The sequence below is a fragment of the Lipophrys pholis genome (assembly GCF_963383615.2).
Source record: "Lipophrys pholis genome assembly, chromosome: 13".
In the NCBI taxonomy this organism is placed as follows: domain Eukaryota; kingdom Metazoa; phylum Chordata; class Actinopteri; order Blenniiformes; family Blenniidae; genus Lipophrys; species Lipophrys pholis.
The window spans coordinates 28,806,544-28,830,246 of NC_137632.1; the positions used below are offsets into that span (position 1 = coordinate 28,806,544).

Sequence of the window (23,703 nt, forward strand, 5' to 3'; positions counted from 1 at the left end):
GGGGTTAAAAACATTTATTTGGGCATCTCACTTTAACTTTCTTACAGAAAAACAGCGATGTGCTTTGAGTCCAGGCTCAATTTGGAGCAGAAAGCTTCTCTGTGAAGGTTTGTGCAGCCCGAGAGGAAGAAGACCCGAGGAAGAAGAACCAGCAGATTGCGTCTCTGATCCGCGATCTTAAGAGTCTAAATGTGGAAAAATCTGACTGAAATAATTGGTTATTAGTTAGAACAAACACTCCAACAGGACTTCCTCATTTAAAGATAATTATTCTTCTCAAAATTCAACTATTAGTTACTAACCAATATCTTATTTACATTATTTTAACTATATGGTTTTATATAATTTACACTTCCTCCAGGTTTTAAATGCAAATTTCTATTTGTGTCGTAAAGAAATGACTGGAGTGAAATTAAACGTGAAACGAAGCAGAATTTTCTCTGTTCAGAAAAGCTAAAAACTGTAGACGTCCTCTGGAGTTCGGCTTTACAACAGGTGGACCATGACAGCACTTTTTAAGTTGTCATGTATCCCTGATTGCTGGAGGATGAGGAGGAGGATGAAGAGGAATCGGTCTCGGAGAAGCTTTCTGCAACAACACGACTTCACGGGTTCTTTTCCCGTCGACACTTTAAAGGGTTAATAAAGACCAGAACGATGGAGGAGTCAGGAAAAGAAATCACATTTTAAAGACTTTCAGTCTGAACTTTCTCCACCAGGAGGCGCCACTTACCGGAGGGAGAAGTTTGATTGACAGACGCATATAAAAATCAGTTTTTGCTCCATTTTAATCTGCACTGCCGTCATCGTTTTTTTAGATTAATAATTCTTGTCATTTTTATATCATTTCCATCCACATGCCAAAACGTCACAATTAAAATCAAACAAAAAGTAAAAAAACAACAAAAAACAGTAAATGTGGAAGTTATTACTAATCACAAAATTAAAAAGGGTTTATATTAATAAAAAAAATAACATTTCTACAAGTAATCGTCTACAGACTCACAGAATCAAACTGCTGGAAAACAAATATATTTTTCATTTTAAGACTCAACGAAAGTTTGCGACACACACACACACACACACACACACACACACACACACACACACACACACACACACACACACACACACACACACACACACACACACACACACACACACACACACACACACACACACACACACACACACACACACACACACACACACACACACACACACACACACACACACACAGAATATGGCACCAAGCATCATCGTCACCAAAGTGAATAAAGAAGAAGTTTTTCTCTAAATCCTGAAAAACACAGACGTGGTGAGTAAACATGTCGGGTCCGATCAGGCAAACACACTGTAAACTTTAAAACTTCAACGGGTCCACAGAATCTCCAGCTGGCAGTTTGTTCAGGTCCACTTCACCAACCACCACAATGACGACGACTAAAAGGCTCAAAAGGTCCAAAAGACGAGTTCTAAAACCGATTTCTGCTCCTCTGGATCACATTTCAAGATAAATCACTGCTTCAACACAAAGAAAGGCTGCAGACCCTCGACAGAACCCCACCGATTCTCCCATCTTTCTTTGAAAGTGCTTTAAAACAACTAATGCTGTGGATGTGAATTAAAACGGACACGATGTGTGTTTCCCAGAATCCTCTGGGGGGTTTCATGGCTTCAGCTCAGGAGGAAACGGGACGGATCAACTCGCTCAGTGAAAAGTTCTGGACTCAAAACGTCAAAAGACAAACTGAAAGGAGTCGGAGGACGAAGAACAAACTTCACATTCGTTCTAAACTTCTGCAGACGTTTGAATTTTTGCACAATAATGAGAAAGCTTCATGTTGAAGCGACTGGAACCTTGATGAGAATCATGACGACCCCTGAAGAGCAAGGCCTTATGGGTAATCTGACCGAGGCTCTGGTTCTGCTCAGTCGGCGTAGTGCATGATGGACTCCACGTAGTTCCCGGGGAAGAGGCCGGTGGTGGCGTTCATCACGCCCTCGAACCAGCCGTCCTCGTTCTTCTTGACCACGTAGATGATCGCCCCCTCCTGGAAGGACAGCTCGTCCTCCTTGTCCGCCGTGTAGTCGTAGATGGCCACCACTGGAGGGCGACACACACCAACAGAAAAGGTTGACGTGTTTAGGTCAGACTGATTCGGTAAATCATTGAATGAAGTCCATGTTTATGTTTATGATGATGTTTACAATGTTGATGTTTACGAGGTTGACGATGTTTAAAATTTTGACAATGTTCATGATATTCATCTTTATGATGCTGATGTGTACGATGTTTCTGTTTCTGATGTTTATGATGTTTCTGACGTGTACGATGTTTCTGACGTGTACGATGTTTCTGTTTCTGATGTTTATGATGTTTCTGACGTGTACGATGTTTCTGACGTGTACGATGTTTCTGACGTGTACGATGTTTCTGTTTCTGATGTTTATGATGTTTCTGACGTGTACGATGTTTCTGATGTTTCTGTTTCTGATGTGTACGATGTTTCTGATGTTTCTGTCGTGTACGATGTTTCTGATGTGTACGATGTTTCTGACATGTACGATGTTTCTGACGTGTACGATGTTTCTGATGTTTCTGTTTCTGATGTGTACGATGTTTCTGACGTGTACGATGTTTCTGATGTGTACGATGTTTCTGATGTTTCTGTTTCTGACGTGTACGATGTTTCTGATGTGTACGATGTTTCTGATGTTTTTGTTTCTGATGTGTACGATGTTTCTGACGTGTACGATGTTTCTGATGTGTACGATGTTTCTGTTTCTGATGTGTACGATGTTTCTGTTTCTGATGTGTAAGATGTTTCTGATGTTTCTGTCGTGTACGATGTTTCTGACGTGTACGATGTTTCTGACGTGTACGATGTTTCTGATGTTTCTGTTTCTGATGTGTACGATGTTTCTGACGTGTACGATGTTTCTGATGTGTACGATGTTTCTGATGTGTCCGATGTTTCTGATGTGTACGATGTTTCTGATGTGTACGATGTTTCTGATGTGTCCGATGTTTCTGACGTGTACGATGTTTCTGATGTGTACGATGTTTCTGATGTGTACGATGTTTCTGATGTGTCCGATGTTTCTGATGTGTCCGATGTTTCTGACACTTGGGATGTTTCTGTGGTGGACCTTTCTCCATGTAGGTCCGCGGGGCCCAGGGCGGGTCCTCCTCTGCGTACGGGTCGCTGTACTCCACCACAGCAGAGTCGTCCTCCGCCGGCTGGGGAGACACCGGGTCCTCCTCCGGGCCAGACTGGCCCTCGGGGGCCGGGTGAGGAGGAGGAGGAGGAGCGTCTGAGACTGGAGGAGGAAGAGGAGGAGTTCAGGGACCGGAGGAGTTTCTCCACACGGTGGGACTCGATCCAGACGGACGAACACTCACAAGAAAAAGGATGAAATGAAAGGTTGATGTGAAGCAGGAGCAGAAACAAGGACTTACTGGACTCCTGAACGCGAGCGACGAAGCCCATGAGGGGGAGCTGCGGGGTGAACTGGAGGAGCGAGGGGGGCGGGGGGGAGGCTGCCAACACAAACCTCAGGTTAACACCGTGAGCGTGCTCAGACCGGACTTCCTGTGGGGCGGGGCGGGGAGGGGCGTACCTGGGCTCTGGCCGTAATACGGACCGCCGTTCACCTGGTTCTGCAGTGGGAGGGGCTGTCCGGTCACCGAGGGGGGGCGGCGGTACGGCAGGGACCCGCCCACCTGGGGGCTCTGCTGCCGCGGCTGCGGCCGGTTCATGCTGAAGAACTGAGGGACGATGGGACCTGACCGGCACACAGGGGGCGCCGTTACACATCAGGACACTTTATCCAGCGTCCGCTAAAAACGGCGGAGCGTCGCTTCCGGGCCAAAGGTCCAGAGTAACAGCTGAGCAGTAACTTATGGTAACATGGTAATCTGATTACAGCTGGGAATTTAACGGGCCACTTTTAAACAAATTACAGGAAATATAACGAATGCTTTCAATTGTGACATCTTTGTATGATATTTTATTTTGACAGGTTGAGGCTGTTCTTGTATTTCCTGGTGAAATGGAGGATGAAGGACAGGAAGGAGAGCGGAGACGGACAGGAGGAGACGGCGACGGGGGCGGGGTCTCGGGAGAGACTCACCTTCAGGAGGTGATGAGGAGGAGCAGGAGGAGGAGGAGGAGAGTGTGGGAGGAGGGGGAGGTGCAGGGGGCAGGAGGGCGGCGGGCTCTGATTGGAGCTCGGTGAGGGAGGGGTTAGAGGGGGGGCGGGGTTTGGGGGAGGAGGTGTCGGCGTGCTGCGACGGCGAGCTTGGCGGGTAAGGCGCGCCGGGCTGCGTGAGGGTGGTGGTGGAGGAGGAGGAGGAGAAGGAGGAGGGAGTCGGGGAAGGAGAGGGGGAGGAGTTAGGGGCGGTGGAGGAGGAGCTAGCCGGTCCGGCCGTCGGGGAGACTTCAGGAGAAGAAAGGCAGGAAGGAGTGAGGAGGGATTAGAGAGACAGGCCAGATTAACGCTCCATTTCCACGACAACCAGAAAGTGACACCGCATCGTTTTTGTGTTTTCTTTTCAGGAAAAGTTCCCCGTTTACAAGGCAACGTTTTAAAAACAATGTCTGTTGACACAGAAACGGCAGAAACACTGAAACAATGCAGTTAGCAAGGTGGCCACTAGTAGGTGCTGTTTTGTAATAAAACCACACACATGCAGCAGAGAACAAGCCATCATAAACACTAACCTACTGAGCATGTGCAGAAATACTATTTACTGCGAGTTTCAGAGAGTTAGGAAACAATAAAGTTAAAGGTACCAATACTGACATTAGTCTTATATATATTCATCAATTTGAACTTTATATTTCAGAAAACGTTATTGATGGTGGTTCTGTGCAGAAGTTCTTTCCTGTAGTTTATCAAGATGTTGGAGTTTATTCCTGTTGAAGTATTTCAGCTTTAGCATTCTCTGCTTCCTCTCATATATATATTGATATATATATCATTCTACAAACTGCAGCTTCAGAGAGAGTCGGTGGTAAACTCTTTGGTAAAGGTTTGTTCAGTCTGAGAGTGTGTGTGTGTGTGTGTGTGTGTGTGTGTGTGTGTGTGTTACCTGGGAAGGTGGAGGGTGGGGAGGGCGTCGGCACGGCGATGGGAATACCAACGCTGCCACTGCCGCTGTTCTCCCGACTGCTGCTGCTGGGGTGACTCCCCCCACTGCTGCCACTGACACACACACACACACACACACACACACACACACACACACACACACACACACACACACACACACACACACACACACACACACACACACACACACACACACACACACACACACACACACACACACACACACACACACACACACACACACACACACACACCTCTAAAGTTTAAACCAGTTTAGTTTCTCCAGGAAACAAACGAAGCATTTTAACATTTGAAGTATTAAACATCAGAAACAAGCAGCTGATGAAGGCAGAGACAGGAGGAGAGGCTCAGTGACAGACAAACAAACAAACAAACAAACAAACAAACAAACAGCATAGCAGCAAATAAACAAAGAATGTCAGTAAACAAGACCCGGCAGGCTGAAGATTTCCGTTATTCTTGTAAATAATCTCAAAAAGACATAATAAACATTTAAATCATGTCGTCCTGAAGAATTCATCCAGATTTAATAAAAAGTAGAATGAAGTTATGAAACAGAAAATGAGGTTTGATCTGAGAAGAAGCAGTGAAACAGAAACAGAAAGGAGAGAATGAGTTAGTGAAGCTGAGAGAAGAAGAGCAGAACGTTAAAGCTGTGATCAAACAGGAAACAGGAGGTTCATCAGAACCAGGTGAAACTACCTGCTGTGACCAACGTCTGCCTTTATTTGAACAAACTGATGATGTCAAATGTCAGATTATCAGATTATGAACGGAAACAAACTTTTCCTTCACTGGAAGATTTTCTGGATTAACATTAAAACCTCGTTTCTTCCTGCGTCGACTCCTTTATGCTGGAGAAAAACTTCTCCTGATAATAAAGCTTGAAAATGTTCATTTTGACTTTATGTGATATTTAAAAATGTAAAACTCGAGTGGATGCTACGAAAGCAAAAAGAAGAGATTAAATGAGGGCTGATAGAAGTTGGGTTGCAGCAGGACTGAAGCAGAGAGGAAACACTGAGAAGCCCAGAAGCAGAACTGAGGCTCCGTTCAAACTGCAGCTCATCAACTCTCATTCCTTTTCCTCGTCGTTCTCACTACATCTGAACGCCAGTCAGCGCCAGGGTTGCCAGATCTGAGGCACAGCTTCAGCCCAAACCAAACGGAAATCCTCCCGCCGCAATAACAACTATTATATTTGTGATAAAGGAACGTTCTCAACACACAGCTCCACTAAATAAAGTAAAAAGGTACAAGGATTTGGGGGATACCACCCAATCTGGCAACACACGCCAGCGTGTGGATTTATTTTGGAGTGGTTGTTAAATACGAGCCGACAAACTGTAAAGAACATGACGAAGAAGAGGAGGAGGAGGAGGAGGAGAAAAGAGCATTTTGGCGGAGCTGCTTCCTCCTTCCTTCGTCACGTCACGAAGCCGCCGCTTATCAGCGACTGAAAGATCTTAGACACGCGTCTGATTTGGTTCCATGTGAGTCGAAGGCCTCGGTTTGGTGTGAAAGAGAAATAAAAGAGAGAGTGGCAGCGTTCAGGCGGCTCCTAACAGACCAGATGAGTCGTCTCGTCTCCCTGCAGTGTGAACGTCGCCTCCATGTGATGGAGTTAATGGAGAAAGACGAGGATTCATCAGCAAAGAATCTGAAGAGCTTCAGCTCACGGAGTTTAATGCTCAGATTGAGTTTGTGAGGAGATCTTAGCATTGGGACTGAAGTATGGCCCCACCACAGACCGTGTGTTCTCTAGCTGTGCTCAGAGGCTTTGCTGACGATCCGTCGCCTTTCCAACGGAAACATCTGGAAACAGGAAGTGAACCCTGCTGAGAAGGATGAGAAGGATGAGAAGGATGAGAAGGATGCGTTGAGGCGGTTGTTAGTGACGCCGGTCCGCTCCTCCCCGCCCCGGCGGCCATGTTCCCCCTCCGGCCCCGGGGCTACCTGTACGTCCGGGGTCGGTGGTTGAGCGTGGCGGTGCGGCCCGGGCTGGGGAGCTGACCCACAGCCGCGCTGCCCCTGGTCGGGCTGGAGGCGTAATCGTTAGGCACCACTGGGGGGCGCACCGGCTCCAGGGTCCTGTAGGGGGAGTTCTTCCTGCACATGCAAGAGGGGGTGGCAAACAGAGGGTTAACGGGGGCATCTACCAATCTGAGGGCGAGCTGTCCCACGGCAGGGTCACACATCCAACATTAATATATCTGAAATACTAAACACCAACCGAACTGTGTTCAACGTCTGCAGGTCTGAACAATCACATCAACTCATTCTAAAGTCTGTGTGTGTGTGTGTGTGTGTGTATGAGTGTATGTGTGTGTGTATGTGTGTGTGTGTGTGTATGTGTGTGTGTGTATGTTTGTGTGTGTGTGAGTGTATGTGTGTATGTGTGTGTGTGTGTATGTGTGTGTGTATGTGTGTGTGTGTGTATGTGTGTGTGTGTATGTGAGTGTATGTGTGTGTGTGTATGTGTGTGAGTGTATGTGTGTGTGAGTCAATGTGTATGTGTGTGTGAGTGTGTATGTGTTTGTGTGTGTATGTGTGAGTTTGTGTGTGTATGTGTGTGAGTGTATGTGTGTGTGTATGTGCAAGAGAGAGAGAGCTGGAAAAACACTTTATAGAAAATAGAATATTGTTGTTTCAACAAATGAGGTTAATACCAGTGATCAGCCACAGGGGGGCAGCATAGAGTTGAGTGTGAGAAGAAAATGTCAAGAAAAAAAAGTAGCTTTATTTTAAGGAAACGCGACATTAAACGATGATTAAACGGTGATTAAAGGATGATTAAAGGATCAGCTGCACGCTGCTGCGACTAACTTTGGTTTTGTTGGAAGAGAAGAAGAGAAAATGTGAAGAGGCTGCCTCTAAAGGTCAGGATGTATTTTTATAGAGATACGACTCCGCCGGCCGCACGAAACGAAGCGAGGACAGAGACGTGTGTGTGTGTGTGTGTGTGTGTGTGTGTGTGTGTGTGTGTGTGGTCCTGCTGCCAGCTCTCTGCTGTGTGTCCCTGGACTCGCTGTGTAATCTTGTGTTTGCGTGGACAGACGCTGTTGGCTGGTCGACCACAGATCTGATCCAACCAACTGCTCCGTCACACACACACACACACACACACACACACACACACACACACACACACACACACACACACACACACACACACACACACACACACACACACACACACACACACACACACACACACACACACACACACACACACACACACACACACACACACACTCTCTGATATCAGCGCTGATGGGTGGAGGAGTGTGTGACGGTGTTGTGCGGATGGGTGGAGGAGTGTGTGACGGTGTTGTGCTGATGGGTGGAGGAGTGTTTGACGGTGTTGTGCTGATGGGTGTCGAGGAGTGTGTGACGGTGTTGCGGCTCCTTGTTGTTCTTCACTCTCAGCAGGGAAGCAGCTCCTCCCTCGGTATTGGACGTGGAGGAGCAGCAGCCGGTCGATCAGCAGGTCGGAGGAAACGAGGAACATTCACACCGTCAGCAGGAGGAGGAGGAAGAGGAGGAAGAGGAGGAGGAGGAGTGAGGCCAGCTGGCTCCACTGCCTCCATATCTGAGTATTACTTGTGAATTGACAGAATAGTGGCGTTCCAGCATATTGAGCCGGCAGGATCAGTTACTGACTCCAGTGAAAAGAACTTTACCTTTTTATCCTGAATCCTTTTATTCTGGAATCGATTTCCTGTTTGTCTGTATTTCCTGTGTTGCTTCTGTATAATCTTTTTTATGAATCTATTTTGTTTATTATGTTTTTCCTGTATTTACCCGTCGTTAAGAAAGAGTCCATAACGTCTGAATCCAGAACGACAATTCATCTCTTTTGGTTCTACTTTCTATTTGAGTCTCGCCGCCTGTCAGTGTCTAGTTCTCTGTGTTTATGACGAGTAAACATCTAGAATTTCTGTGGTTCCCTCTGGAACAGTTCTGGTTCAGGGTCACACTCAGTCCAGTTTCCTCTGCAGCGGGCTGGACCGGTACAAGAGTTTACGATCTCAACATGAAGCCAGTTTGAATGAAAACAGTGAAAAGTCCTGCAGCTGATTCTCTGAGGAATCTGGAAGGAAGGAGCGACGGTGCAGCTGGATGACCTACATGTTGGAGAACACGACACGATGAAAGATGATGTTATTAGTCCGAGCAGTGTGTGTGTGTGTGTGTGTGTGTGTGTGTGTGTGTGTGTGTGTGTGTGTGTGTGTGTGTGTGTGTGTGTGTGTGTGTGTATAATGTTTTAACAAGTATTAATTTCTATATATGTGCTAAAAACACTTCTCTGTTTTAGATCTCACTGGGTGGGAGTGTGATCAGACGGGGGGTGGAGGGGGTGGGGGTGGTGGGTGGAGGGGGGTTATTGTTCACTACATACCCCAGGATGCCCTTTCCTGCCCTGGGGGGGCTGGGTGGTTTCTGGGTGGGGGGGTTGGAGCGGGACACCCCCCCGCCGAGCTTCATGTTGGGCTGGCCGTTCACCTGAGGAGGCAGAAGGTCAAAGTTCAGGTGGTCTCTGTTGGACCACAACATTATGACCACCGACACATCCAGTCGCTTTTAAACTACAACATGGATCAAATAAAATTCTAAAGAGACTTAAATAAGATTAATCTCTCTTTGAGATTTTCAATAATCTATAATCTTGATTGAATCTTAATCGATTCCTCCCAACGTGTTTCACTATATAAAGATGTTATATATGTCATATATGTTAATCTACTGGAAGTGTCAGTTTGTAAAGTCAGCCAAGTTATCACTAAAGATAAAATAGAATTGTTTTTAAATACCAAACTGCACATTTAATTTGCACAGTACTAATTTAAAAGTATGAAATGTAGTTCTGGCTCGCTGGCATTTACTTCTACAATACTTAGATTATTACATTATTGTATATTTAAGGCTTTAAATACTCTTCTAAGTGTGTGTAATTATCAAAAACATGCCTGTGCAGCTGCAGGTAAATAGTTTTTTCTACAGAAATACACATAGAGTAATTATATATCCATCCTCCAGAAAGAGTAAATTCAGCATTAAGAGTAGGAGGGTCCTTTAGAAGAATCCCCCAGTGGGTTGGTTCTGTCACTCTGTTCCTGCTGCGTGTTCCTCACACTGTGTGCAGACATGTGGGGGGTTCTTACCTTGAACCTCAGCAGCCACTAAACGGCCGACGGGAGCAGAGAGGAAGAGGAGGAAGAGGAGGAAGAGGAGGAAGAGGAGGAAGAGGATTTTTACAGGTTAGTCAGTGGAAACACGTTGGAGAGAAGAAGAGCTGGAAGCAGGAGGGGAGGAAGAGACGAGGCTGTGACGGAGCAGACGGCACTTAAATAAATCAGACGTATGACAACACAGAGGAGATAATTAATGCAGAGCTGTTTGCAGCGACTCTATAGACTCTAGTTTAAACTCATTCCCACACTAACGAGCACAGAGTCAATAGTTTGGAGGCAGAGATCTTCTTAAGTGTTTCCTCATCTTATTGCGACGGTACTGGAGCTCCACACTTCATGTTAATAAATCTTCTTTTAGATAATATATAAAGTATATATTTTACAACACGCCCTCTAAATTAAGGCTGTAAAACTTAATTTTTTGTCATTATTCTGTGGCAATATTGGCTTTATTATAATAAAAAAATATTATTACGTTATTGGCTTGAATATAATAGAAATAATCTACAATATTATGTAATCCTTCTTATAATAAAAACATTGGCTTTATTATAATAAAGATGATCTAAATTATTAAGTTATTGACTTTATTATAATAAGATTGTCAAATGTTTTCATTTTTGCCTTTATTATAATTAAAATGGTTTTATAAAAATGGTAAAATTATTACATTATTGGATTCACTATAACAAAAAATAGTCTGAATTATTACATTATTTTCTTTGTTACAATAAAATAGTCTAAATCATGAGGGTCCAAATGATCACGTGTACCTTTCTGGTAGTCAGTAGCATCAAGCACACTAAAAAACACAGTTTATACCTTTTAAACTGTAAATTTAAAGGTATTTGAGTTGAAATAGACTAAGTTTGTGGCTCCCTATGCAGAGAAGGAGGGAGAAGCAGAACGCTTTGGGTCGGTTCTTCCGTGAAAGTAGAAGTTGGACTCGAGCCAGAAAACGTCTGAAAGTTCTAAAGAGGCCTGAAGCAGCCAGAAGGGAAGTCACTGCCCGGACACAGGAACTACGGCGAATACTGTGGAGGCCTGGACGGAGGCGCTCGTGTCTGCGGACGGACGGAGCAGCGCTCCGAGGAACTCCTTCCCACCTTGACTCCGTGTCCGATGTCGTCCAGCACGCCGTAGTCGATGGGCTTCCTGATGTAGCGCACCGGACGCTCCGGGTTGGGCGGAGCCACGATCTTATGAGAGCGAGACGTGTTCTTGTTGGTGGTCAGGATGCCGATCTCCCGCCTCGCCACCTTCTCTTTGTGGATGTCAACAGTCTGACAGGAGGAGGAGGAGGAGGAGGAGGGGGAGGAGGAGGAGGAGGAGGAGGAGGAGGAGGAGGAGGAGGAAGAGGAGGAGGAAGAGGAGGAGGAGGAAGAGAAGGAGGAGTTACAATCATGACTGTGGTGTTTCATGTGACGGTATAATAATCTAACTAAATAATGAAATAAAGTAACAAAATAAAGTAACAAAATAAACTACCATTAACAAAATACAGCAACAAAGTAAGAACATAAACTAACAAAGTAACAAAATAAAGTAACAAATAAAAACAATAACAAAGTAACAATGTGGCAAAATAAAGCAGACAACAGCTAAAAGCATTGAAGAGTTAAAAGCTGCTCATGGCATCGTTGTTACTTCCTGTCTGAGCTGCGGTCACTGCAGCGCCGTTAGAAGAAGAAGAAGACGCAAAGTTCACCGACGTTAAACTACTCAAATCTAAAATCTAGAAAACTCTCCAGGCCAACGAAGCAGTTTCTTCTGCAGAAGCAGTGGAAAGAAAAACGATGTGAATCCTTCAGAATTTCATGGTTTTCTGCAGAATGTGATGCTAAAATATGATCTGATGATGTTATTTTTCATTGATTTGGTGGGAAAATGTGGAAGAAAAGCAGAATTAAACATTTCCCAACATTCAGAGATAAAATAGCTTAATCTGGCAGAATAATCCGGACGCATCATGAGTATAAATAATAAGAAGGCTTTGAGAAGTTCCCGCAGCCTGGGAAGAGTTTAGTTTGTCACCAGTGATAAAGCCTAAAATGTCTTCAGAGTGTGAAACATTTCTCGCAGCTCGCTGTTCTCACACGCCAGATATTTCTGGTGCTTCATTTTAATATGGATGAAAACCTGTTCCTGAAGTCTGGAGCCACAACGAGGATGAAACACATATTTAGCAGCGCGATGAGGAGCTCTACGTTTTAATGGTTTATTGCTGAGGAGCGACTTTAACACGTTCACTTCTGTGTGACAAATATGAGCAAAGAATTCACACGTTACCAAGAGATTCACCCGTTTGTGTCCGAGAAACACCAAACATGTAGCCACAAGCTAATGCTAGGCATTTAGCCACCAGCTAATGCTAGGCATGTAGCCACCGGCTAATGCTAGGCATTTAGCCACCAGCTAATACTAGGCATTTAGCCACCAGCTAATACTAGGCATGTAGCCACCAGCTAATGCTAGGCATGTAGCCACCAGCTAACGCTAAACATTTAGCCACCAGCTAATACTAGGCATGTAGCCACCAGCTAATGCTAGGCATGTAGCCACCAGCTAACGCTAAACATTTAGCCACCAGCTAATACTAGGCATGTAGCCACCAGCTAATACTAAGCATGTAGCCACCAGCTAATGCTAAACACGTAGCCACCAGCTAATGCTAAACATGTAGCCACCAGCTAATGCTAAACATGTTTCAGGACTGGTGTTCTTGAAGAACCCTACTCAGGACGATAAGGTCAGTGTGCTGGTGAGGTTTCCTCGTAGAAACATGGTGCCAGTGGAGGTGGATGATCCTGAACGCTCCACTGGCGTTAAAGATTCTACGAGTTGTGTTTGAACACCACCACACCTGTGAGATGTGGTTGACGGAGCTCTCCATGCGGCGGAGCTGCGAGGCCTGGATGTCCAGCATCTGCAGCACGTTGTTGGCCAGCGTGTTGATGAGGTAGGCCACACTGGCCAGGGACTGGGTGGTGTAGCTCTTCGTCTCCTCCAGGGCTTGGTGTTTGTCGCTGGACTGGAAGACAGACAGAAGGAGGGACAGCTTGAGGAGTCACATGGTGCAGACCTGAGAGGTCCTCACTGTGAGCGGCGGTATCGTGAGAACAATGAGCGCTCCGTTTCTTCTAATGGCTGTAAGGCCGAGGCCTCAGTAGATCCAGCATCTAAATAAAGTTCTCATCTCCCCTTCATCCTGTCAGTCACTCCTTTTTCATTCCAGGTCCTGACGTCAGTGAACGTTCACCAGGACCATCACCTAGTTCAATACATCACATTATTTTTATGTCAAATAATCTCAGGCCCGTTTACACGACAATGTTTCAAGTAAAAAAAAAGCATCCATTATTACAATGACTGTCAAAATAAAAGTACCAAGTTGGATTGTTATCACAGTGACTGTCAAAATAAAAGTACCAAGTCCAGGAGAATATAAACTGAGAGTCATGACACAGCAGAGGAAACTTTGTTCTGATTGGCTCTACTGAGCATGTGCAGAACAACTAGTTACTACGGCTGCAGTGACCAGGACCAGGACCAGGACCAGGACCCGGACCAGGACCAGGACCAGGACCAGGGTCTGTTGTCTGGACCGGCACTCTTCAACCTTAAAGACCAAAAGAACCGTTTTTGCGATTTTCCGCCAAATAAAATTTGTCTGGAGCCAAAAAACTAAAGAGGACTAAACGTTCCAAAATTAAATAAATACACAATTCAATAATAATTTAAATGTGTCATTAATTCAATAATAATTATGTTATTTTACATAAAATGAATTGGTGTTTTAATTAATTACACATTCAATCACATTTATATATCTAATTCCAGTTTTAATCCATTAATGACACATTATTTAATGGTGTACTTTATTCATTTAATTTTGGCACATTTCATCCCCCAAACATGTAAATTCTCTGAAACGAAGAAAAAACATCTTAAATAAATTGCGTTCATAAAGTGTCGCAGGTAAAAGTTACATAGATTTTGTAAAATATTTTTTTTTGCCATTTTTGAGGAATTTACCAAATTTTTCATGGATTTTTGTTCTTCAGCTTCTTTCTGCATCTCGGCTGCTTCAGCCGCTTCAGCTGTTTAACTGTTTCTAGCCACGGCGTATTTTTCGTGTAAACGGACCTCAAACTGGATTTACTCTTTACATCAACAGTTAATGCAAAATAACTTAAAGCTACAAGTGTGCTTTTAATGATGTGATGGATTATTTTCTTTGTTTGATCTTTTAGTGGTAAAAAGTCTGTTTTGATGTATTTAATGATCAGCATTCAGAGCCCGCATCAGAGTACTTGTGTACTTTAATATCACACTCAGCAATTTGTGTGTGTGTGTGTGTGTGTGTTTGCATGACTTCCCGTGTCAGTGTGCATCAGTATGTATGTAACTGCACGTGCCAGGGGATGTGTGGACATGTACTGTATGTCTCCATAATCCAGTGAAGTGTGTGTGTGTGTGTGTGTGTGTGTGTGTGTGTGTGTGTGTGTGTGTGTGTGTGTGTGTGTGTGTGTGTGTGTGTGTGTTCTCTCAGACTGTCTAAAGACTGTGAGGGTTCAGGTGAGGCTCAGATTTAAAAGTGTGGTATGAACTTAACCCCTTCAGTTCAGGTATTAAGAGGAAACCCGACGGTCCTCACAGATATGTGAAAACCTCCCGGGTGTGTGCAGGTCTGCTGAAGCACAATGTAGGTCAGTGCAAACTCATTCATGCCCGAGGATGACAAGAAACACACACACACACACACACACACACACACACACACACACACACACACACACACACACACACACACACACACACACACACACACACACACACACACACACACACACACACACACACACACACACACACACACACACACACACACACACACACACACACACACACACACACACACACACACACCGGCTCAGACGACCCAGATCTCCACAACCCTTAAACCCAGAACCCGTCAAGACCCGTGAGGCAGAATACTCATGAACCTGGAGTAATGCTGCATGTTTACAATACAACTCGTGTTCCGAGACGCTCTGGTGAGGAAACTCTGCTTCTGCCTTTTCTTCTTTAACCAAACATTGAAGGTCAATTCCTTTATTTCTTTCGAAATACCTTGAAATACCTCGAAATACCTCCGCTGTAAAATATGAGATTTTATTGATTCTTTTGGGAGTAAAATTATGAATCAGTGTCGTTTTTATTCAACACAGCGTCCCAACTTTTTTGGTGATTGAAGTTATATAATCAAAGAAAGACGCCTTGCTGGGGCGTAATACAAACCAGAAGTCAGTTGTGAGCTTGAGCCGATAATTCACTGTATTCTGGTGAAAAAATATTAATTCAGGCAAAATTAGACAGCGAGAAGTAGCGATGGAGGTGATTAACATTTCTTGGAGGCTCTCAGCAACACGCCTGACTGTCCAGATGACGGCTGGCTGCCTAACACCATGGTTGCCATGGAGACGCTCCCTGCTCAGTGTTTCACAAAGTGATGTAGCTAGTTAGCATTGATATGAGCTAACGGCTAACATGCTAGCGATGCTAACGCAGTTCCGCGAACGAATGTGGCGTTGGTGAAGCTCTGTGCTCTACCGAGTGTAGCTCTAGATTTGGTTTACATGTATGTTTATATTTGACCAACTTTTGCAAAAACTATGAACCTGAATTGCATCAAAGGGTTCAGGGATGATCTGTCATCTCAGAGCAGTGGATCAGAGTAGAACCTGAACACGTCGTCGCCTGTTTGGTGGGGATTTTTATTTAACGACGCTCCAGTGACTGAAAACACGACTCCTACATGAGGAACTGACTCTGCTTCCATCAATCCCACTCTATATTTAATGTTTGACCCTAAAACGTCTAAAATATAAGATCCACTCTAATAGATGATATTTAATGCAGCTTCAGTTAATCGATCATTAATAACCTGTTTAGTTATTTTTTCCTCTACAGAGCAGCAGAAATCACTTTAATATTTCCCCTCCAGTTTTATCTTCTCGTTTAAATCTCTGCTCTTCCTCACCTTTGATTCTTCCTCCTCCTCCTCCTCACCTGCCCACATTGTTTTCTATTCTTCCCTCCTTCCCACTCGTCTCTATCTTTATCACATCAATCTGTATCTCTGCTCCTCTTCCTCGTCGGCCGGCTCACGTCCTGGTAGCCGTGACCTAGTTGGAGGGTTGCCCGAGGCGAGGGCAGAGCAACACACACACACACACACACACACACACACACACACACACACACACACACACACACACACACACACACACACACACACACACACACACACACACACACACTTTTTCTTCTGTATTTCAGACTAAATTCATGAACATGAATCAGATCTACATGAATTCACGCTCCGATTCCTCTGACCTCGTTTCTAACGACGACTCAGTCTGCGAGTCGTTTCGAGTTAATTCTGTCTGTAAGACTAAAATTCAACAAGCATTTATTTGGCTCGTCTCCAGGAGCGACGGAATCTCCTCCCACAGTCCATCTGTCCGTCCTGAACGCCGACCAGACTGCGACTCTGGTTCTGCAGGTTTCTTCCTGAGAGACGGGAGTTTGGTGTTTCCACCGTTTGCTCGTGTGGAATTGTTGGTTTCTCTCTGGAAAGTGTCTCGAAACGACCGTGTTGTATTTTACACTGTGGAAATACAATTTTATTAAACTGCCAATCGCACGAGTTTCTTATTTTGAATGTTTTATTCAGGCACCGTTTCCATGACAACACTTAAAGTGAAAACGCATCATTGTTGCATTTTGTTTGGTGGGAGGAGTCAAAGGGAGGAGCCTACCTTGATTGGGATTGGCTGAACCCCCGATGACACTATATAGGGTTTGATTTCTGATTGGCTGCTTGGAGCAACACACTTTTTAAAACCTGAAACAAGCCAGGGACAGAGAGGACAGACTGTCTTCACTTCTGGGACGTCAGTCCAGGTATGGGAAAACATTTAGAAAGTGTATTGTACTTAATATGAGCCTTTTAAAAGTTTCCCATCCACACAGGAAGCGTCTGGGTCCACGCCGCACACTGACAACTACTCAAAACCATGTAGTACATATGCCAGGCCTATAGGGGGCGCTGGAACACTGCCACAGAAATGTTAAGTGATGTCACGGAGAGGGTCGCAGGGTTATAGGTCAGGAGGCGGGGCCATGACATCATCGTCTTGTCCGTCCACACGTCAAAGCTGAGACAGCGTTTTCTAATTCCTCCAAATGTTTTCAGACGATCGAACAAAGACCACGGTTTTGGTTTCAGGAGACGCTGGCGTGATGGCGTGATGGCGTGATGGCGTGATGGTGTGGGCGGGGCCTGAAGCAGAGCATCTTAGAAAAGTTGCATTCTCAGTGTCTCTGAGCAACGTCGTGAAAATACACTCAATAGTACGCAAATATTTGAGGAACGAACTTTACTGTCTAATAATAAGACGAGGAGTCGTCACACACACACACACACACACACACACACACACACACACACACACACACACACACACACACACACACACACACACACACACACACACACACACACACACACACACACACACACACACACACACACACACACACACACACACCTTAAAGATTTATCAGCTAACGAAAGATTAAATTACGAGTTGTTTTTTCCGTCTGTCCAGTCGTCTTTCTTCTCGCTTATTGACGCCACAAATTGTGTGATTTTGAACAATCTTATAAGCTCACAGTTCACCACAGCGTAGGACATGGATCCACGACGTGGCCTCTGCCGTGTGCAGATGGTCCCATGAGAACCAGGAGCCTCCGATGAGTCCATGAGAAGAAAACGTCATGAACGTGAGCCCCTTGTGATGAGACGCAGCAGGCTGGCAACAGACGCCAACATTTGCCTGTTTGGAGAAGCTCAGTTGTTCTGGAGAACCTGGAGAACCTGGAGAACCTGGAGAACCTGGAGAACCTGGAGTCCTTGTTTCTTCTTCCAGCAGAGATTCTGTGAAGAAAATGTTCTGTGCTGCTGAATCCCAGCCACTGACAGGAGCAAAGCCCCGGAGACGTGCTGCGGTTCAACGCCAGCACTGGGCTGTTTTGATATATTGGTGGGAGTTCATATTGGTAATGTTGAGATAGAATCCCAGGAAACGAAGGTTCTCATCCCCATCCTGAACAAAGATCATGTCCTCTGGTTGGTTCTAGTGCAGGTTGATCGAGAAAACAGGAAGTCACATCGACGCACAATCAGCTCAGGTTTGCCAAATGTCTGATCAGCGACCGCCGCGCCAAACTCCCCCAAACTCCCAAAACTCCCTAAACTCCTCCAAACTCCCCCAAACTCCCCAAAACTCCTCAGAACTCCCTAAACTCCCAAAACTCCCTAAACTCCTCCAAACTCCCTAAACTCCCTAAACTCCTCCAAACTCCCTAAACTCCTCCAAACTCCCCCAAACTCCCTAAACTCCTCCAAACTCCCTAAACTCCTCCAAACTCCCTAAACTCCTCCAAACTCCCTAAACTCCCCCAAACTCCCCAGAACTCCCTAAACTCCCAAAACTCCCTAAACTCCTCCAAACTCCTCCAAACTCCCCCAAACTCCTCCAAACTCCCCCAAACTCCTCCAAACTCCTCCAAACTCCCCCAAACTCCCCAGAACTCCCTAAACTCCCAAAACTCCCTAAACTCCTCCAAACTCCCCCAAACTCCTCCAAACTCCTCCAAACTCCCCCAAACTCCCCAAAACTCCTCAAAACTCCTCCAAACTCCTCCAAACTCCCCCAAACTCCTCCAAACTCCTCCAAACTCCTCCAAACTCCCTAAACTCCCCAAAACTCCCCAAAACTCCTCAAAACTCCTCCAAACTCCCCCAAACTCCCCCAAACTCCTCCAAACTCCTCAAAACTCCCCCAAACTCCCTAAAACTCCTCAGAACTCCCCAAACTCCCGGCCCGCTTCGCCCGTGCAGGAGCTTCCTGGCACCGGCGCTCTAACTAGAGGCAGTGACTCCTTCCACTGGAAAAAAACAATCGCAGTGGTTTCTAACTCAGAACACACACACACACACACACACACACACACACACACACACACACACACACACACACACACACACACACACACACACACACACACACACACACACACACACACACACACACACACACACACACACACACACACACACACACACACACACACACACACACACACACACACACGTTTCCAATGAGCAGCGGGGGGTCGAGTTACTACCTCCGCTAACGGCTAACGGTTACCAGCTGTGGACAATACACAAAGCGGGGGGGGGGGGGGGGGGGGTTATAGATTGAGAGGCGGGGCCATGACATCATGGTTTTCAGCGAGTGTGCGTCTTGTCCGTCCACACGTCAAAGCCGAGGCGGAGTTTTCTAATTCCTCCACTCTGGATCCTGTGTTTGTTCTTTATAAACATCTCAAGGCTCCTAAAGCGCGGTGCGGTTGATCAGACGGGTGGGCGGAGCCTCAACCTGCAGCGCTGCAGCACTGAGCAGAGGTGTGGGAGTTAAAGTGGACAACCAGCCAGTCTGGAGGACGAGCAGAGTGAATTTCACGGCACTGCAGCCGATTGAGGGATTCAAGATTTGGTATATTTCTTTATTCAGTTTCAAAGGAAACTTTGGCAGCGTTACGTTTGTCTGTTTACACCACAGACCCACTGGACACTTTCTGAAAATGGCTCTCAAATTGGAACGAAAACACTCTGGATTGTTCTCCGTGTGGACGGCAGAAGTGTTGCTCCTGCTCCCGGTCACCATAGTAACTAGTAGTTCTGCACATGCTCAGTAGAGACAATCAAAACCAAGTTTCCTCTGTGGTGTCATGACTCACAGTTTACATTCTCCTGGACTTGGTACTTTTATTTTGACAGTCACCGTAATAATAATCTAACTCTGTCACTAGAATGTTCTGGCAGTGTTCATGTTTAGAGCTCGTTGTTCTCTGTTGTGTGTGTGTGTGTGTGTGTGTGTGTGTGTGTGTGTGTGTGTGTGTGTGTGTGTGTGTTTTACAAAAACAAAGACCAGCACCCACTAGTGGCCTGGCATTCTAACTACATTGTTTTCAGTGTTTCTGTCGTTTCTATAGAAATGGTATTTTTTTTAAATCATGTAAAAGTGAAAACGGTGAGTCATGAGTCATGAGTCATAATTCATGAGGGACTAAAAGATCCAGAAAATTTTCATATTTATGAAGCTGAACTCAGAAAAATCGAGGTAATTAAGAGAAACATGAAAACTCATTAGAATAAAAAAATAAATAAAATAAATTCCGTATATTTCTAAATGTCCGCCCAGGACGTCAACAGCTCTCAAATGGACAGACGTGATTCCTGCAGCCTGATGAAATCAGTTTCAGTGATGATTCTCCATGTGGGTCAGCTGAGCTCTGGAGCCACAATATTCAGGAAACGGAGAGATTACGTAACAGCTCACATCATCTGCTGGCAGCAGAGAAGCAGGTCACACACCGAGTCTCTACGCCCAGCAGAACAAGACTTCCTCAAGACGCTTCACCATGTTAGAGAGACCAGGTCCCACTTCCTGAACAAGTTGAGCTGGAGCTGATGAACCACTGGGATTAAAGGAAAAACCTCTTTTATGACACGTGGACCAGATTATCTGATCTGACTCCACCAGTTTCACCTGGACGAGGCAGAATTCATAGAAACATTGAAATATTCTTTCTCCTGTTAATTGTTGGTTGGTTTATCAGACATGATGCTTCCTACTCATGGAAGCTGTGTGAAGCTACGCAGAGAACATCGGCACAGCAAGCTTCCTGTCATTACCACAATAAAACACCTTGCTGAGAACGTCGCTTCATCACCAGGAATTATTTCAGAATTGATGGTTGAACGAGAGAATTCAGGACAAATACAACAGACTGTGTGTGTGTGTGTGTGTGTGTGTGTGTGTGTGTGTGTGTGTGTAGCACGCCGAGGAGGAACAGTTGTCCATAACAGCTTTGCGTGCCCCCCCCAACACACACACACACACACACACACACACACACACACACACACACACACACACACACACACACACACACACACACACACACACACACACACACACACACACACACACACACACACACACACACACACACACACACACACACACACACACACACACACACACACACACACACACACACCAAAGATCACAGCGTCTCTAAAGAGCCAGTTGATGTAATTTTCAGTTTTAACGGGTTTAAAGTGACAAATTGATGACAGACGAGTGACGTCGGCTCACAGACCAGAGATTATTTCCATTCCTGATGTCGTTCCATCATCTCCAACCAGTCCGCCCTTCCTCCTCATCGTCAGTCCTAACAGCTTGAAGCCTGAATCTATTTATGACATAATTATTGTCATTATTTGTGTTTCATGTGTTCTTCTGCACCCATGAATTGTTAAAGTTTATTATAACGGATTGTTCTCTGCTCTATGTGTGTGTTGTCATGACAAAAACAACCAACAGCACCAACTCCTGTACGTGAATCTTTTTTGAAACGAAAAACACAAAACACTAAGAGTTTTCACCTGAAACGTGTAAACGTGTAAACGTGAAACTTCTCGGAAAAGAAAAAGGAAAAACACATGTACAGGAGGCGTTCGGGGGTTAGAGAAAGAGCACAGCTCTTAGGATGGAAAATTATCTTGTGTTTGCATTTAATGCAAATCATATCAATACTCAGCCTGATTGCACATCATGATGACCTGCCTGAATAGATTGAAATGCTGCCATCTGATTGGCTGAGGAACTGAGTGCGTTAATTAGTGGTGAATAATCCATTTTAAGAGCATAATGTACAGGAAACTCTCAAAACTACACACTCCCCATCACCACCAACAAACACACCACAGTGGCCTCAGTCACACCTCACACTTTAAATCCGACACTCACGCAATAAAGCAGCTTCATTAAAACACTAGAAAAATAAACTACTTTTAACGCACATTCACGATTTCTCAAAGACCCCAAAACACTTGTGAAAAGTTCATTTTCCACACCTGCACGCAAATTTAGGTGAAATGGATGAAGCCGTATTCAACTTAAACGTGTGTCAATCGAGTCAGAATCAGCTTTGATTTCTAGAAAACGTCTTAAATGTGATTTTTCTGCGTTAAATATAAAAGTCGAGGTGAAGATGAGGGAGTCTGGTACAGTCATTCCATCACTGCTCCTCCGCACCGCCCACTCCCGGCTCACGTTACTGCCTCCACAAGTCTCAGCCTCTAACTGCCCCAGTGACCGGGGGTATTTCCACTCCGGGCGGTACCTGCACATAGTTGCTCTCGCAGTACTCGGCCACTCTCTCCAGGTTGGAGAAGCTGTCCAGTAAAGCCCTTCGTCCCGCAGGGATCTCCTCCTCCAGCAGCATCTGCAGCTCCGCCATCTTTACATGCTGCTTGACAGTGAACGCAGCGCGACGCGTTCACGGGCGCTGGGAAATATCAGCACTACGTCACGAACGGTGAAAAATATCAGTTCTACGTCATAGGTAGTGCAAAATATCAGCACTACGTCACAAGTAGTGAAAAATATCCTTCTCTGATCGATTCTCATCTGGAAATGAAACCTGCAGTTTCACCAGCAGGGGGCGTGCTAACGTTACTGCTTGGTTGCGATTCACTCCGAAGTGAATTAAAAATGAGACATTCATTCAAAGTTCTCGCTGCTGTGAGCAAATGTTTCTGCATGTCGGTTTTACTTCCTCCCTTTGATGAAACAGCCACTTTGCAAGTACCGTATGGTTCCTAATAGAAGAGCACCGCCTAAAAGAAGAGCGCCCCCCCCCCCCCCCCCCCCCCCTTTTCAAAGACGCGTCGCACGCGAAGAAAGACCAAACCTCACTACTTGATAAAATATTTTATTTCACAGTGAGTGTAAAAATGCAGAAACAACAGTCAATTTAATAAAAAAAGTTTTTCTTATTCTTACCACCCGAGGCTGGGGGAGCAGACGCCATATCACCCCGGTGCAGGGGTTTCTTACATGTTACATGTAATTACCATATTTTACAAAATGTTTTAACTTGAGCTCACATGCTCCCAATAGATGGCCTGCCTGCACGTCTGTTAGGAACAATACGGTACTGCAAGTTGCCCTGTTGTCGTCCTTCGTTCTCAAATAGAACCAAACTTTCACGCTTTGTTTCCTGGTGAACGACGTTGTTGTGGCTGGAATGGATCCGGGAATCGACAGTTAAAAAAATCAGCAAACGATTCCAGGGAATTGAAACACTGGGAACCGGTTCTCCACAAGAATCGTTTTCTGATTCTCGGTCTCTAACAGCACCGAGTTCTGGATCAGAACATGTG

General features: G+C 45.3%; 1 protein-coding gene across 4 annotated transcripts; it reads right to left on the bottom strand.

The window, feature by feature from the left end:
* On the bottom strand, nt 1-22,801 carry LOC308118890 (abl interactor 2-like). 4 transcript variants are annotated; one of them, XM_080478575.1, is made up of 11 exons: nt 22,662-22,793; nt 13,198-13,365; nt 11,441-11,617; nt 10,305-10,322; nt 9,542-9,645; nt 7,096-7,248; nt 5,099-5,211; nt 3,625-3,789; nt 3,464-3,544; nt 3,154-3,324; nt 1-2,107 (listed from the first exon to the last, which is right to left on the bottom strand). In XM_080478575.1, exons 1-11 carry the CDS (start codon nt 22,776-22,778, stop codon nt 1,932-1,934), a joined length of 1,443 nt encoding a protein of 480 aa, XP_080334701.1. In that variant the 5' UTR covers nt 22,779-22,793; the 3' UTR covers nt 1-1,931. The 4 variants fall into 4 exon arrangements, with proteins under 4 accessions (XP_080334701.1, XP_080334699.1, XP_080334698.1 ...); XM_080478573.1 differs by lacking the exon at nt 7,096-7,248 and having other exon boundaries at nt 22,662-22,801; XM_080478572.1 differs by lacking the exon at nt 10,305-10,322 and having other exon boundaries at nt 22,662-22,791.
* Nucleotides 22,802-23,703: the final 902 nt, after the last annotated feature.

Coding starts and splice junctions, on each gene's coding strand:
- LOC308118890 (XM_080478575.1), bottom strand. CDS start 22,778: ATGGCGGAGCTGCAGATGCTGCTGGAGGAGGAGATCCCTGCGGGACGA. Junction 3,545..3,624: donor GTATTACGGCCAGAGCCCAG/GTACGCCCCTCC, acceptor TTGTGTTGGCAG/CCTCCCCCCCGCCCCCCTCG. Junction 3,325..3,463: donor CGCTCGCGTTCAGGAGTCCA/GTAAGTCCTTGT, acceptor TTCCTCCTCCAG/TCTCAGACGCTCCTCCTCCT.